Here is a 15,193-nt window from a genome sequence, read left to right as displayed (position 1 = left end):
ATTTATTGTGGCTCTTTCCAAACTCTGGGTCCACTGACTGACTGACTGACTGACTGACTGAACTGACTGACTGACTGACTGACTGACTGACTGACCTGAATAGTATGCACATCCGACTCCAGCTGGAGACAGGTACAGGACAGAAAAAATAAATAAAAAACAGCAACAAAGGCAAAGCAGAGGCTGTCAGCACAATGGAATTTCCAATGTTGCTGGTTAAAACGTTGAACTAATAAAAGCTTCAGTGTACGGACAGCCTGTGCTTTTCCTTTGTAAGCATTTTTTTAAAGACCTTGGTATGCGTCGACTTGGACCTTTCCAACATGGACGTTCCAACAGCGGCACCCACTTCATGCCAAAGAGAAGAGATGAAGCCTTTTCTCTGGCAGAGATGAAACATGAAACACAGTCATGCATAAAAACCCACTTTATACTATAATAACACTAAAATGACAACCCATAATGCAACTCTGTCTGCAGAAGACTGAAAATGCTTTCCATTGAAAAAGAAAATATCCTCAAATATAACCCTAACCCCACTTTTCCAAACCTCATTTACAGAAAGATACTGTGTTTATATCCGGGTCAGTACACACACAAACTTCTAATTTTTCAGGGCAGTTTAAAAACTTAAAGTCCATGTAGTATCTGTTATTTCTCATGGGCATGTGTATACCCTCCAAAATCTCCGTCTTTTATTCAGGTAGTTTCAACCAAACATTGCATACATGCAAACCTTCAATTCAGACGTTGGTTTCAGTTGTTAATCTTTTGATTTTTTTTCTGATTAGTTGCGGCTGAAAGCTCCAGAGCTGAGCTGTCAAACTGAGCTTGAGGTGTTGGCTGTTTACCTATACTACTATTTAACCACGGATAAGATTGAACTTTGAATCCCAACTTTTAAGCCAGGTCCTTTAAATGCTCCGAAAGATACGGAAATTTCAGTAACTCCATGCATTTACTGAATCAAGTTTGAAAACAGCTACTAAATGGCCCTTGAGGTGGGATTGATTTGTTGGGATTTTATCTTATAATATGGTGTACGTTGAAAAATGGTCAATAGTGTATAATTCACTAGATTTACAGCTCATCAGCTAAAACTTTCAAAACCACCCAAACAATCCTTCAGTGACAAAGACTCCAGTCACTGCAGTATCTGCCAGCTCTGGTACATGGCTGCCTGCCATCGTAACCAGCATGTCGAATATGTAACAGAGGGGGGTTTTCCATCCCAGAGGGATTGATGTCGATGATATAGGGAACATATTCGTGGAGGTAAATGTGCAAATTTCTCCCAGAATCTGGACTGGAAGTCAGTACCAGCTTCAGGGGAATTGGCCCTGACCTCTGACTTCCCTGAAATGAGGAGTGGTGGTTTGGGTTTCCCTCCGAGGGTAAACAAAGAATCCACCATGGCAGCGAGACGCTCCAGTCAGATACTAGGTCGAACGGGCTTGACGCCTGGTTTCCAGCGGCTCGTTCACCTCGACACGACCCGGCTCCGATGTTCTCCGCCCCACAGGAATGTGTGTCTCCTTCCACCAAACCGACTCTCTGGCCTCCAGTCTGTTTATCTATAATTGCAAACAGGCTGGAGCTGCAGTCAGAGTCACTCCACAGCTTCTGTCGTGGCTGCAAACTCATCTTACTCACCTCCTCTGAATCATTTCAGCCTTTCCCCAGATCTTCCTCCTCACGCTGCTGCAGTTTGCTCTCATCAGGAAAAAAACTGAAAATCCCCCTGGCTTCTTTTCCTCTTCAGGTTTTTACATTTTTCCTGGCGCTTCTCTCTTATGTGAACCTTCTTGGGTTCAAGGAAAACTGTTCAGCCACTGTTTCTCTGACCTTTGACATCTTTTGGTTCTTTGGGAAACTGGCGATCATGGTACAAGAAAGTATTTTGTCAAATGGACAATTTCAAACACAAAAAAGGAACCACATTAGACGGCCTGCCCAGACCAATAAATAAACAGTGGTCTTCTAAACGGACATTCAAAGATTTTTGCGCACAGTAAAACCATAAGTGACAACAAGACAAATCCTTACAGACTTAAATGGAAAACAAAGTTGGATGAGTATAAATCAGCACAATAAAAAAGGAATAACATAGGAAAAATAAAAATCCATCAGCATGTCTTTGGGATTCAAAAGACGACACTGAAGTGGTCAAATTTGAAGCGCGAGGTGTTTAAGTTGAAGCTGTAAATTCCCACGGATTTCCCGTTTTCATAAAACCCCAAATTGAAAAAAGACTCAAGTGACAACATCACTGACATATGGAAACACACCAACATCTTAATGATGTAAATGAGGTTTGAGAGCAGAACTTTGGCTTCACATCTGTCCTGCATATTGCTGCTTCCCAACACTCCAGCTCTGTGATTCCCAGGAAATATTCTTTGTTAATTATTTGGAGAAACTCTTCATCAACAACGTTTTCATGTTCATTTTTGCTCATTTTCTGGCATGTTTTAGTCATTTTTCTCTCTTGCTGTCGACACTTTCCTTCAGCCAAATACAAGTTTCGTTTCTGAACTGGAGTCAGAATCAGTCAAACTTAATCATATTTCTCAATAACAAAAATATGGTTTCATGCACATGGGAAAAACAAAGCAACAACACAAGTTGAACTTCAGTATGAAGAATTAAATGCCTGAACAGTTAAAGTAAATAAATAAGCCCAAAAAGTAAAAGTAATTCAGTTAGATAATGTGAAAATTGGACAAATAGTGTTAGATTACCTTCTGAGTTGAAAACACAATCCGTTGAAGGTTTTTTTAATAAGGACTGATGACCAAGAATGTGTCAGATTTCATGGTAATCCATCCAGTAGCTGATGAGATATTCCACCAGAACAGTTTTTTCTTTATTTCATTAGTTAGTCATTTCATTAGTTTCATTAGAAACATAAATGCTCAAACGGTGAAGGAAAAGCAGTTCAAGTTGTTTGGCCAACTCAACATAAAACTATGCAATATCTATTAATGGAAGAATGTAGGAAGAGGAGGATGAAGAATGTCATTTTCCAAATTTCGTGGTAATCCATCCAGTAGTTTTGTATTTTCTTTTAGATATTTTAGTCTGGACCAGAGTGTTGCTAGAACGCTGAAAAAGCAACGGTCCAAGAATTGAGCCATGTGGAGATAATTTCTGTCATTTCAAAAGATTTAAATCAACCAATATAAAAATAAAAACTATATTTAACTTGGACAAAAAGCAGAGGAACAGATTCTCATGAAACTCTATTTGTAATATTAATAAGACACTAAAGAGCATGAAAATCTGGACCAAAAACTAGAAGCTTAAAAATAGGAAATTCTCCAACTTAACAACTGCAAAGGTCCAAGAATTAAGCCTTGTGGAACACCAGATAATTTCTGTTGTTTCGACAATTTTAAATCAACCAATACAAACATAAAAAACTTTCTTTAAGTTGGACATTAATCCACAGAAGAGCCTTTATCATTTTGTTATTCAAGACACTAAAGACCATGAACGTCTGTGCCAAATTTCATGGTAATCCATCCAGTAGTTGTAGAGATCTGGACTATAGATTCTTTTCATTTCACACGTACATCGATCAGCGGAAACGACAACAACCTGCCACTTCTCTAAGTTCAGAGGAAACCGGCTAAAGTTCTTGTTCGTGCTCTGATCGGTCGCTCTGATTTTATGTTTTCATGGATGAAGCATAAACTCACATTGAAGAATCGCTCACACGTTTTAGTTTTCAGTTTTCTGCCGATGCATTATTCACAATGTGAAAAATACATTTAGCCTGAACAGCACCTTGCTTCAGTGTTTCTCAGTTTCTGTTGACTTTCTCAGGATACGACATGTTTGCAGGACTCTGGGAAAACGATTTAAACTCTGTGTTCATCACATGAAGCCTTGTTGTGGAACCACGTGTGCATTTACACTCTGCTGATTTTATTAAAGGGAGCACCACGTCGGTTCTAAGGTTCTCTCACGTGTTACTGCTCTTCGTCCATTTTGGAAAAACTCATACAACATCCGATTAAACTCATTTGTTACTAAAAATGTAAATCACAAGTAACACATGAAGAGAAAACCACTCTCACATCTGCCTTGTTTGTTTATTTTTTTTTATCATAGAAGTTTGATTCTTCTGCTTTCTACAGAGAAACTCGCTAATTGCATTGAAATAGTGGATTTCTGTATGATTTTTGTAGATACTAACCTGAAGAGATTAAAGCTATTTTTATGAGCAAAGCTTCTGTTTAAAGTTCATTGATTGTGTCTCTCGTCTTGTGAACATGTAAAATGTCTTTGTCACAGGAAGCAGAGCAGGAAAAGGTGTCGACAGGAACATTTGTTTCATCGTTTGCAGGAGCAACAGTTTGTTTTAACTGTGGATTCTGACAGTTTTTTCTGTGCAGATATTACTTTTCCTAAAATATCTATTTATCACTTTAACTCCAAAACATTTTACAAGCTGAAAAGCTTTTGTTTTGCCAGTTTGCCAAGAAAAACTGCCAAATACATCATTATATGTGTATTTAAAAAAAGACTTATAACACATTAAATCACACAAAAACTGAAGAAATTAACTTATGGATGAGTTAATGGTTTTATTTTTGTTTCTGACACATTAATAAACAACAAATCAAATATTCCGATGCATAAACCCAACTACTTGAATATAAATGTGTCAGGAGACAACAGTGGGAAATAAATGCCTCACAAGTGTGGACATGACATACACATTTAAAACTGAAAATGTAATTTAATAGTAATAATTTAAAATAATGTAAACTCTGTTCCTAGAGGTAGTTCAGGTGGTTTTATACCTAGAATAATACATTTCGGTTCAACAGCTGGTTGAATTTAAAGAATTTCCCTAATTAAAGTTTTGGTTTGTGAGTTACAGCCTGTTTAGATTAATATGTTTAGTCTGAATATTTTGTGATTTTGATAAACAACTGTAGTTCCCATGAAAACTGAAGTATTTGGAGTTTGAAACAATTTTCAAGACGTTGTTGTAGGTAAAAACATTGTAATTTAAGATCTTAAAATGCTTCAACATGTAAAATAAAGTAAAATATAAACATTATTTAAAGAAATATTCATAGTTATTATGAATCTGTCTGAATCTGATCTTTTTCTAATTTATTTGAAAGAGGCACAATGAGTAGTTCAAGGTCCATTTGTCCAAGTTACAAACGAAAATAACATTTTCTCACTTTTCAGAAGATGATTTTTTATTTTTTAAGAAAAAAAACAACAAACGAATAAAACAAAAAAAACTTCCTGGTGTTTTGGGTGAACTGCCCCTTTAAAGGACTCGTTCCCACAAACAGCAGGTTCAGCATCAGACTGACAAAGTGAGGATGAAAGATGTGATTAACATTCATCACATGCAGACAGCATGGGAACTGTGTGTGTGTGTGTGTGTGTGTGTGTGTGTGTGTGTGTGTGTGTGTGTGTGTGTGTGTGTGTTAATCAGTGTGAGAGCTGCAGGTCGTCTCTTGAATCATTTGTCAAGATGTCGTCTTTGTGTTGCTCAGACTGACAGAGTTAAAACAACACATTCACAGCCTCTCTCTCTCTCTCTCTCTCTGTCATGGAGGATAAAAGGAGATAAATTATGTCTCATCCGTCACTATTCTTTTCTCGTCATGCCTCTTGGTGTCTGTCGCCATAACCCCGTTCTCTAAAGCTCTCGCCCTCTCTCGCCTCCTCGTCTCTCCCGTGTCACCAAACTGTCGGCCATGTAAATTGAACCTTAAATAACGTTAAAACTCACGAGTGCTGTGTGGTGATTTTCCCCCTCATGGCTTACCGTGGCCGCTCACTTTCTGAAACCGTTCAGAACTACGAACCCGTCCAAGTCCCGATCCAGACTCGCTGCACTTCCTGTGCTGACCGCGGGAACGCCAAAGAGAGCGCCGGGAGCTTCAGAGCTCACTAGATTCATTGTTGCTGCTTGTTCGTCTGTGGATATTTCTCCTGACTCCTGCTTCACTAAATGGTCGACGTGTCTTATCCTACGTAAACTATCACCGGGCAACAGCTGAGATTCAAACTATAAAACTTTATGGTCGTGTGCACAGGAAACACATTGAACTGTACACGACTGTCCACCACATGGTACCGGCTCGACTCGGCTCGACTTTATTGGTTTTCAGTTGGCCACAAGTTGTGGATAGTACCTGGTTCTTTTTTTTGGTGTCACCTCCAAGAAAGATGAGGCGATGCCAAGAAGATTCGCCCTGATTTCACACCCGGATCGGTCGCCCTCGACTGATTTTAGAGCCGTGCTGAATTTAGGTCGATTCGCCTGAACGATCAATGATCAGGTTGGGTTTCTGATCTGATTTACCACATGACTGCTGTCAAAATATCCTTTGTAAAGAGCTTGTTAAAATATTATTAGGGTATTATCTTACATGTAGTACCCAGACTTGTTATTGTCTGCAGCTCCATGTTCTTTCTCTCGGTTCAAAGGAGGTCGTTCAGCGACGACATCTGGGGAACATGAATGTCTGTACAACGGTTTTAATGGCCGGACCAGATTGTAGATTCAGAAGTTGGGTGTGCACAGATGTCGCCAGTGTGAAGTTTTGTTGTCTCAAAACAAGAATAGCACAAATCTTATTTTAAGTAATTTCATCCTGCTTGAAGAATCTGGAGGTGACAAGCTCCGCAAGTTCGGCCGCCAAATGTCCTTGTTTCCAACGAAAGAAAGCTCGTATATAAAAAGTTTGCACTTAAGTTTCATTGTGCAGTTTTGCAGTCAACACAAAAATGTTTAACTTTTATTGAGGATTTAAAACCAACGTGGATCCTGAAGTGTCACCTGTGGAAAAAAGATGCTAATTTATCTTTTGTTTGTAATGATCTGCAGGTTTTTATCCCATTAAAAACTCCCACATCTCCTCCCCAAACTGCTGGAGAGCATTAGCACCATGCAGGGCAACACACACACACACACACACACACACACACACTCACGAAGCAGTCAGCTGTCACTCAGCTCCATTCACCTTTATGCAGCGACTCAGTCGGGGTCACATCAACACTCACATTCAGCAGCCAAGTCTCATCCATCTACAGTCATTCAACACCACTCAGCGGGGGTGGTGTTTATGTGTGTGTGTGTGTGTGTGTGTGTTTGAGGGGGGGGTTAGGTGAAGGATCAGTGTGTGTTTGTTTCCATAATCTGCCCTTAATCCCAAAATCCTCTTCCTCCCTGCAGAGGAAAGAGAAGAAAAGCAGGAGTTTGATGAATGAGTGAGTGACAGAAATGAGAAGCTTCAGTCCTCATTGTAGCAGCTCAGTGGATTCCTCCTCCTCCCTCCTCCTCCTTGTCTTCCTCCTCCTCCTGCTGCTGCTGACGGTGGCGTCCCTCCAGCATCATTCAGGCACTTGGACGACACTTGAAGCTGCAGATGACTAAAACGCTGCTGGTGTTTCCTTTGTAAACGGCTTCATTGAGATTCCTGTGAAGAGTCTGTTTGTTCTCAGGCTGAGAGATGCTGCAGCAGCACGATGATGATGACGGTGATGACGGTGATGACGGTGATGATGACGAAATCCTGCCAACGGTCGCAAATATTGCAACAGCATTTCTGTTATGAGACATCATGGTGTCCGGTGTTGAAATATCAAAGTTAAATCCACTCATATTGCTGTTTTTAATTGCTCCCAGGCTGCAGCACACCTGAAAACACACACATACATGACCAGGTAAACTGGTGTAAACAGGAAGTAGATCGTCTACTCTGTAGTTGATTAGATGCGCAAAATACTACGTACAAGGAACAACAAAGACAGCTGTAGCATTGAAACAGAATGTAAGTGAACAGCAGCTGCAAAGACAACAAGGTCAGTAACGCTGTCATCCATCATCATGGTGTATTCACCACTGGTAGTCCAGGCTGATGACAGCCAATCAGGAGAGGCCGTGGGTGAGACACAACTGCAGAGTTTCCAAAGTAAAACAGGGTCAGCAGTTTCTGAGAGTCTCGGTTTTCGGCGCTGGAAAACTCGTGTGGACGGGAGGAGAAAACGTAGGAAAGGAAATGAAATCGTAGTCGTGTGGACGGAGCCGTCGTCAGATCCACTCGTGCCCCAGTGACAGGGCGGTGACATTACGTCTGTTAACATTTGGCATTCAGCCTAGATCATGAGTTTAAGGGTTAGGGTTAAGAGTAATGTGTTGTCAAGGTTGCTAGGCGACAGGACCCGGTGAGGGGCGGCACAGCTGGTGACGCAAAGCATTTTCAGGTGTGTCGGATACATCTACATTTAAAATGAGTGATGGCAGACAAAGTTAGAGGTTAGAAAAGGTCGTCGCAGCTCAGAGCCTCACTGAGCTGATCCAGGTCATCACTTTGTGTTTTCACATCATTCACACTCTGGACGCTGGTTCTGAAAAGCTGTGTAAAATGACTCGTCAGCCGATTTAAATGTCTTAATCTGGATGTGGTCTGAGGCTGACGACGATGACAGACTCCAGGTCAGCGGTGAGTCACTGGACACAGGACACTAAACCAGTGGAACAGCCCTTTAATCATCTGAGAACGAGCTTCACACAGAGCTGGGAGTCTGTGTCGTCACCAGCCTCAGCAAAGAGCTGAGGCTGCAGTTCACACAGCTCAGTGTGTGTGTGTGTGTGTGTGTGTGTGTGTGTGTGTGTGTGTGTGTGAGAGACATTTGCTGTGGTGGAAATTATGAGTGCATTTGCTCAGCTTTGAGTTAAGAGAGTTGTGTGTGTTCTTGTACTTATGTCTCTGTGAGGACCAGTTTGAGTCCATACAGTAAAAACCATCTGCAAGAAAATCATCCATCCAACAAACCACAGTGTGAACTTCCTAAAGCTGCGTTTATGTTAAAGCTCTGTTTCTTCTTCTGTGTTTTATCTGAAGTGTTGATCCATCAGAAGATATAAAAACCATCTCAGTGCAGTTTTACATCTCCTCTCTCAGGCTTCTCTCTGCAGCTCTAGTAACAACAGGTCGGTGAGCCAATCAGAAGAGAGGAGGCTCTGAGCCTCTCCTCTGATTGGCTGACTGTTTTCTGAGTGGTCCAATAAAAATATAGCAGATTTCAGGTAAAACCACTAAGAGAAACCAAATCCTGCAAGGTTTGGATGGTGGGTCCAGGTGGGCGGGGCTTGGTGACTGCTTTGTTGTGACATCACAAAGTTCCAGAAGTCCTGACGGCTGGTTTTAAGGCTCAGTTTCTGAATACAGGCTGTGTGCATTTCTCTGTGGACTGAGGCTTTGATACTTTCACAGTATTAATATAGAAGCTAGAGCTGATCTATAATCACACTACACATGGACACACACCTTTACACTGGTAGAGCTTTAATAGTCACCTTATTTTAATTTCTTGCACCAGAGAAAATAAAGACCGACTTGTTCATGTCTCTCTCTCCTCACCTCTCAGCAGCTCTAACGTCACACGGTCCTCCTCCTCCTCCTCCTCCGTCTCCAAACTTCCCTGGAGGAGGAGAAGTCTTCAGAGAGGAGAGAGGGAGGACAGAGAGAAGTAGAGCAGACGCGAGTCAGACAGATTTCCTCTCTCTCTTCTGTCCTCGGAGTTTTTTCTTTGCTGCAGACATGTTGGACACACTCACCTTCCTCCTGGAGAAACTCTTCCTCCTCGCCCACATCAAGCTCTCCAGCCTGCTGCCTCCTCTGGCCAGAGAGCGCGGAGACCCGCCGCTCACCAGGCGCTGTGAGCGGGATGACTCTCCGCCGCAGCCCGCCGGAGCTCCGCAGAAGTTTCAGCGGGGGGACCTGCTGGAGGTCCCGCGGACTCTCTTCACCCACTTCGGCATCTACCTGGGAGACAACCGGGTGGCGCACCTCATCCCGGACATCCTGCCGGTGCTGACGGCCGACAGCCGGCAGATCCAGGAGATGGTGACCAACACGCGGCTGCTGCTCGGGGTGCTCTCCAAGCGCGCCAGCATCCGGGTGGACTCGGTGGAGGACTTCGCGTACGGAGCCGGGATCCTGCTCAACGCCATGGACCGGGCGGTGCGCCGGAGCCCGCTGTCCGGGGAGGAGGTGGCCCGGCGGGCGGAGCGGCTGGTCGGCACCGTGTCCTACAGTTTGCTGTGGAACAACTGCGAGCACTTCGTCACCTACTGCCGCTACGGGACGGCGCAGAGCCTGCAGACAGACCAGGTGAGAATTTGGCGCTTTTTACGCGAGGATTGCAAGCGGCGGTTTTGATGTCGCTTCTAGGAGCCGAGGTGGAAGTGGTCTGATGGTTCTGGTCTCTTCATCAGCTCATCTCGGTGCACGTGAAGGTTTTCTTGCAGAACTTTTCTGTGGTTTAAATGAAGTGACATCAGCATCTGCACGGTCCAGCTGCAGGAGTCAGGCAGGTCTGTGCAGCCTCATGAAATACACAAGCTGAACGAACCAGTGAGTTCCTCACACTTCTGCTCTGGTTCGGTTTGTTTAGAGGCTGTGAGGAGGTTTTATCTTCTGCAGCAGGTAAAGGAGGAAACAGTTTCATTTAGTAAGTGTTTGTGCAAACCTGACAAAAGAAATGAGAAAAATAATGCTATAATACAAAGTCCAACAGTCTGTAAACGATCCATTAAGTCAATGTAAACTCAGTACAGAGCATCACACACGTCACTTTACACTTTAACTCCACTACATTTGTGTGACAGCTGCAGTTACAAGTTAATTTTCCCTCAAAGCTCCTCCAGTGTAAAGGTGTGTGTCCATGTGTAGTGTGATTATAGATCAGCTCTAGCTTCTATATTAATACTGTGAAAGTATCAAAGCCTCAGTCCACAGAGAAATGCACACAGCCTGTATTCAGAAACTGAGCCTTAAAACCAGCCGTCAGGACTTCTGGAACTTTGTGATGTCACAACAAAGCAGTCACCAAGCCCCGCCCACCTGGACCCACCATCCAAACCTTGCAGGATTTGGTTTCTCTGAGTGTTTTACCTGAAATCTGCTCAAAAAATGTCCTCAAAACACTGCAATAAAAATATCACATATTAATATTATTTTCCACTTTCGCTGAGTTAGATTTTTTTACCAACATCAGTCCTGATCATAATGACGAGTATTCGTTAATTTTCAAGATTTTAACCTTTTAAACCCAGTTTGTTTATTCTGTATTCATAAGGCTCAGAGCCTCCTCTCTTCTGATTGGCTCACTGACTGGTTGTCACTAGAGCTCCAGAGAGAAGCCTGAGAGAGGAGATGTAAAACTACACTGAGATGAACCACAAATATATCTTCTCATGGATCAACACTACAAATAAAACACAGAAGAAGAAGAAAATATGGAGCTTTAAAATGAACCATGGCGAGTTTATAAAAAACTTCACGCGTCATTTAAGATTAAACCAACACGTCTGGCCTCTTACAATAACTCATTCCCTCTCCAAACCTCTGACATTGTTTCATTTCAAAACAATAAAACAATCCAATATTTCCCATGAATCATCTCACGATCCCTAAGATTCATCTGGTGACCCTTTGGAGGGACCCGACCCCTAGGTTGGGAAGCATCTCCACCTGGAGCAGCTACAACAGTCACATGCTGCTGAAGCATCAGTGACGCAGCATTATTAATGCCATTTATTATAGCATAAAGACGTTTGCTCATTGGTCTTAGTGCTTGTGATCGTTCTGGTGCAGAAGGTCAAAAACATCAACGTCAAACGAGCTGCTGCGGCTCCGCCTCCTCCCTCCGCCTCCGGTTCACGTTCTGTGTGTGTTTGAGTGAGAGAGGTTGTTTTTAAACGAGAGGAAAATCTGGGTCGCTGCTCGGAAAAGTCCAGAGAACAAGAGCTGCTTTCAGACTGGAAACCAGACTGCCAGAAACCAAACAGCAGCAGAGAGTCAGGGTCAGTGCAGGCTGATGATGATGATGATGATGATGATGATGATGATGATGATGATGAAGGAGGCGGTGGAGAGGCTCCTGCACTGTTTTTGCCTCTCATCTGTTCCAATAAAGGATGATTAAAGAGTAAAAACCCAGAAGCTCATTTAAAAACACTTAATTTCCCAGAATCCTCAGACTCCTCCAACTGTCTGGGTGAAGAAACACTCAGACTGCTCTGCACCATAGCAAAGATTTTAACCCATTTCCCATGTTGCATTGAGCTGCTTCTTCTTTCTTTTATTCACCAGTTAAAAATCTTTTCTATCGTTCGATGGATGGAATATTTGTGTCTTTGGGGACAATATCGACTAAATATCCACTGTCTTGTTTTGAAGATGCAGTAAAGCTCGTGTTGTACTTTCTGCACCAGCGAGGGTCCGCATTACTATATTGATAACATATTGGTAACTGAAGTTGTTAATAAATATGACCATATATAGTGAGAGATATATATATAATACACTGAATGGATTTGCAGAAAAAAATGGGTTTCATTTAGTTTTTTTGATGACGCTTTTTCTGAAGTAGCTGATTTTTCTGTTTGCTGTGAAAATATGGGTATATACATACAAATATATATATATATATATATATATATTCATATATTTATACATTTATACATTTGAACTTAAATCAAAATAAAAGCCGTCCTCTGTTACTCTTCTGTTGATCTAAATCAGACAATGAAAATCTGCATCACGTCTATTTCTTGTTAGAAGTTTGTCTCAGACATATTTAAAGTGTAAAATGTGGGGGATGTGAAGGGGGCGTGGCCTGTCTGTGCATTCATACCCTGTATCAACCCCCCACTGACCCCCACCCCCTCAGCAGAGAGACTTTCCCCTGATCGAGTTTCACTTCCTGTAATTGCTAACCTAAACATCTGACCTGGCTGCAGCCGAGGACTCACATTCTGCTTCCTACAGGTTCATTAAAGCGACAGGGTGGGGGGTGGGGGGCAACAGGAGCTCTACCAGGGGCCTCAGAGGGCCCCACAGTAAAATAAACAACAGGTCAATTATATTCTTGGATCTCTGACCAGAGGTCGGCTCACTGAGAGCCTGACGTTTTCTTTCTTTTTTTTTCTTTTGGTAAATCGTGTGTTCTTATTTGTCTTGGATAAATCAGGGATTTCCCCCAACACACACCCCTGTCCCCGTTGTAGGCATGTTTTAGAACTACAACTCCCACAATCCTGTGTGAACTTGCATTAGATCTTATTGGTTTAGGGAAAAAATTGAAAGAGAAATATTATTAAATAAATAATGATGACGTCGTAAGAATTAAAATAGTAACAATTTATCTCGCAACTTCTCTTTTCATTTTTTATTTCCCCTTTTAATTTGAATTCTTTCGCTGCTATAAAAATATTAACATATTTATTAATAATAATAATAATAATAATAATATTTCCCCCTGTTGTCCCCCCCAATTCTTTTCTCCCCAGTTCTGTGAGTGGCTGAAGTCGCTGATCCGGGACCAGCGTAACGTCCTCCTGACGGCGCTGCTCGGGCTCCTGTCCATGGTGTGTTTGGGAATATCCTCCAGCACTGCCCTGCCCACCATCCTCATCCCCTTCACCCTGTGGATGGCCAGCTAGAAGTTTCAGGACGATACCCACAAAAACAGGCCAAGCCGCCATGTTGGAAGACTTGTAGAAAGGATGTAGTCGTCTGCAAACAATTTCATACGTTAATGAAGCTAAATCCATACGTAGCTCTTTTCCTGCTGCACAGGAAGCAACTGGTTTTAATGTCTCTGTTTTGTTTAGAACAAATGGGTGATGGGTGTTTACCAACAAAGAAAGACAACTGGTTTTCCAACTTTAATCCATGTTAAAGGGACCAAAGATCATTTATTAATTACTCATTTTTACTAAAGCTACAGGTTTTATTAAGAATGTGAATTTGTTTTTGTCAGTCCTCCAACATGGAGGAATATCTTTTCCAAACAAGACAGAAAACTGTGGATTTGTATACAAAACAGACAGTTTTGCTGAATTTTTTATTGAAATATTTCATATTTTTTATAAAAAAAAGTACTGATCATTTGAATTAGCTGTGATGATGCTGTCAGCCAATCCTGTGTTGGGAGAAGTTATTCTACATCTGCGTCCAGTTCAGTTCAACCTTTAAAGGATCAGTCTGGTGTTATTCTGTATTTTCCTTATTGTCTAAAACAACAGTGTGTCAGACGCTCAGCTCCAAACCCAATGGTTCACACTGAAGAAGTAAATCTTTAAAAGCATTTAAAACACAAATATATAATTTATTTTAAAGACCATGAAATAATTTGGATGACTAACAGCTGGTCAAGTTTTGATTGAAAAATCAAATGTTCTTGGTCTTATATACATGAAATAACAGGCTTGGTCTCGGTTCCCACATATTTTTAGTGTTCATTTGGAGAAAATTCAACATTTTTCGCAACTGTTCAAGAAGCACAAAACCCTGAAACCGAAGGAAAACCATAAAGAATGACCCAGATGGCAGTTAAGAGGGTTTCATATGATGACAACAAAAGTCTTAACAGAAAATCATCCATTTACCAGCTTTTTTCCACAGCTCATCACCACATCTTGGTTTTGAAAGCCCTGGAAAAAGCTTGTAAGTGAAGCATGAGTTAAAGGTTTTTATTTAGTTCTTGTGACACTACTACTACGCTCAGCAGTTTTTCTGTTTTCATTCCACCCCCGACTGAAATCTGTTCAGTTTTTACACATGTAAACTGAGAAAAACAAATCAGTTTCTTTCCCTTGTAGATCAAAATGTTTTCATTTCAGCCCCGAAGCTCTTCTGTAAATATCTGTAGATATCCTTCACGACCTGATTGTTTTCTAACAGTCACAAACTTTTGTACAGAATTTATTTTTTACGACGCTGTAACACTTTATACTGTTTTTTTATGTAAATAAAGGAAGTGGAAATAGAGTGGACATGTTGAATTCTTTGATTTTGAAATGTGTCCAGTGTTTCAAGTTACTAAATCAGTCTTTAAATAACTCATCAGTGAATAGCAATCAGCTGCATAAATACTGTTATAGGTCATGAGCTGATACTCCACTCGCTTTCTATTTGCCTCTCTTCATACTCGTTGGAGAATCAGTGTCAGCGGGTCATGTAAAGTTTTCAGGTACTGAAAATAGACTCTGGACTCTGTCGCCCTCTACTGGCAAACAGTGTGAACAGCCTGAGGCCTGCTGTTCACTGTAGGTGGTGTCCTGCAGCAAACAGAAATCACATACTGGTTTCTGTGAGGGCACTAATTAGCAAAAGCTAAATGTTGTTATTTTTGA

At 41.6% G+C, this 15,193-nt stretch overlaps 1 protein-coding gene across 1 annotated transcript; it reads left to right on the top strand.

The window, feature by feature from the left end:
* The first annotated feature begins 9,509 nt into the window (after nucleotides 1-9,509).
* LOC111237528 (lecithin retinol acyltransferase-like) lies at nucleotides 9,510-14,842 on the top strand. The gene is made up of 2 exons (XM_022766655.1): nucleotides 9,510-10,163; nucleotides 13,346-14,842. Exons 1-2 carry the CDS (start codon nucleotides 9,591-9,593, stop codon nucleotides 13,496-13,498), a joined length of 726 nt encoding a protein of 241 aa, XP_022622376.1. The 5' UTR covers nucleotides 9,510-9,590; the 3' UTR covers nucleotides 13,499-14,842.
* Nucleotides 14,843-15,193: the final 351 nt, after the last annotated feature.

The sequence above is a fragment of the Seriola dumerili genome, unplaced genomic scaffold (assembly GCF_002260705.1).
Source record: "Seriola dumerili isolate Sdu_G_001 unplaced genomic scaffold, Sdu_1.0 BDQW01000917.1, whole genome shotgun sequence".
Classification (NCBI taxonomy): Eukaryota; Metazoa; Chordata; class Actinopteri; order Carangiformes; family Carangidae; genus Seriola; species Seriola dumerili.
This window is presented reverse-complemented; position numbering and strand designations above follow the sequence as displayed.

Excerpts from the sequence above, each read along its gene's own strand:
- LOC111237528 (XM_022766655.1), top strand. The coding sequence starts at position 9,591 with ATGTTGGACACACTCACCTTCCTCCTGGAGAAACTCTTCCTCCTCGCC. Across the intron at positions 10,164-13,345 it reads AGAGCCTGCAGACAGACCAG|TTCTGTGAGTGGCTGAAGTC; the intron begins GTGAGAATTTGG and ends TTTTCTCCCCAG.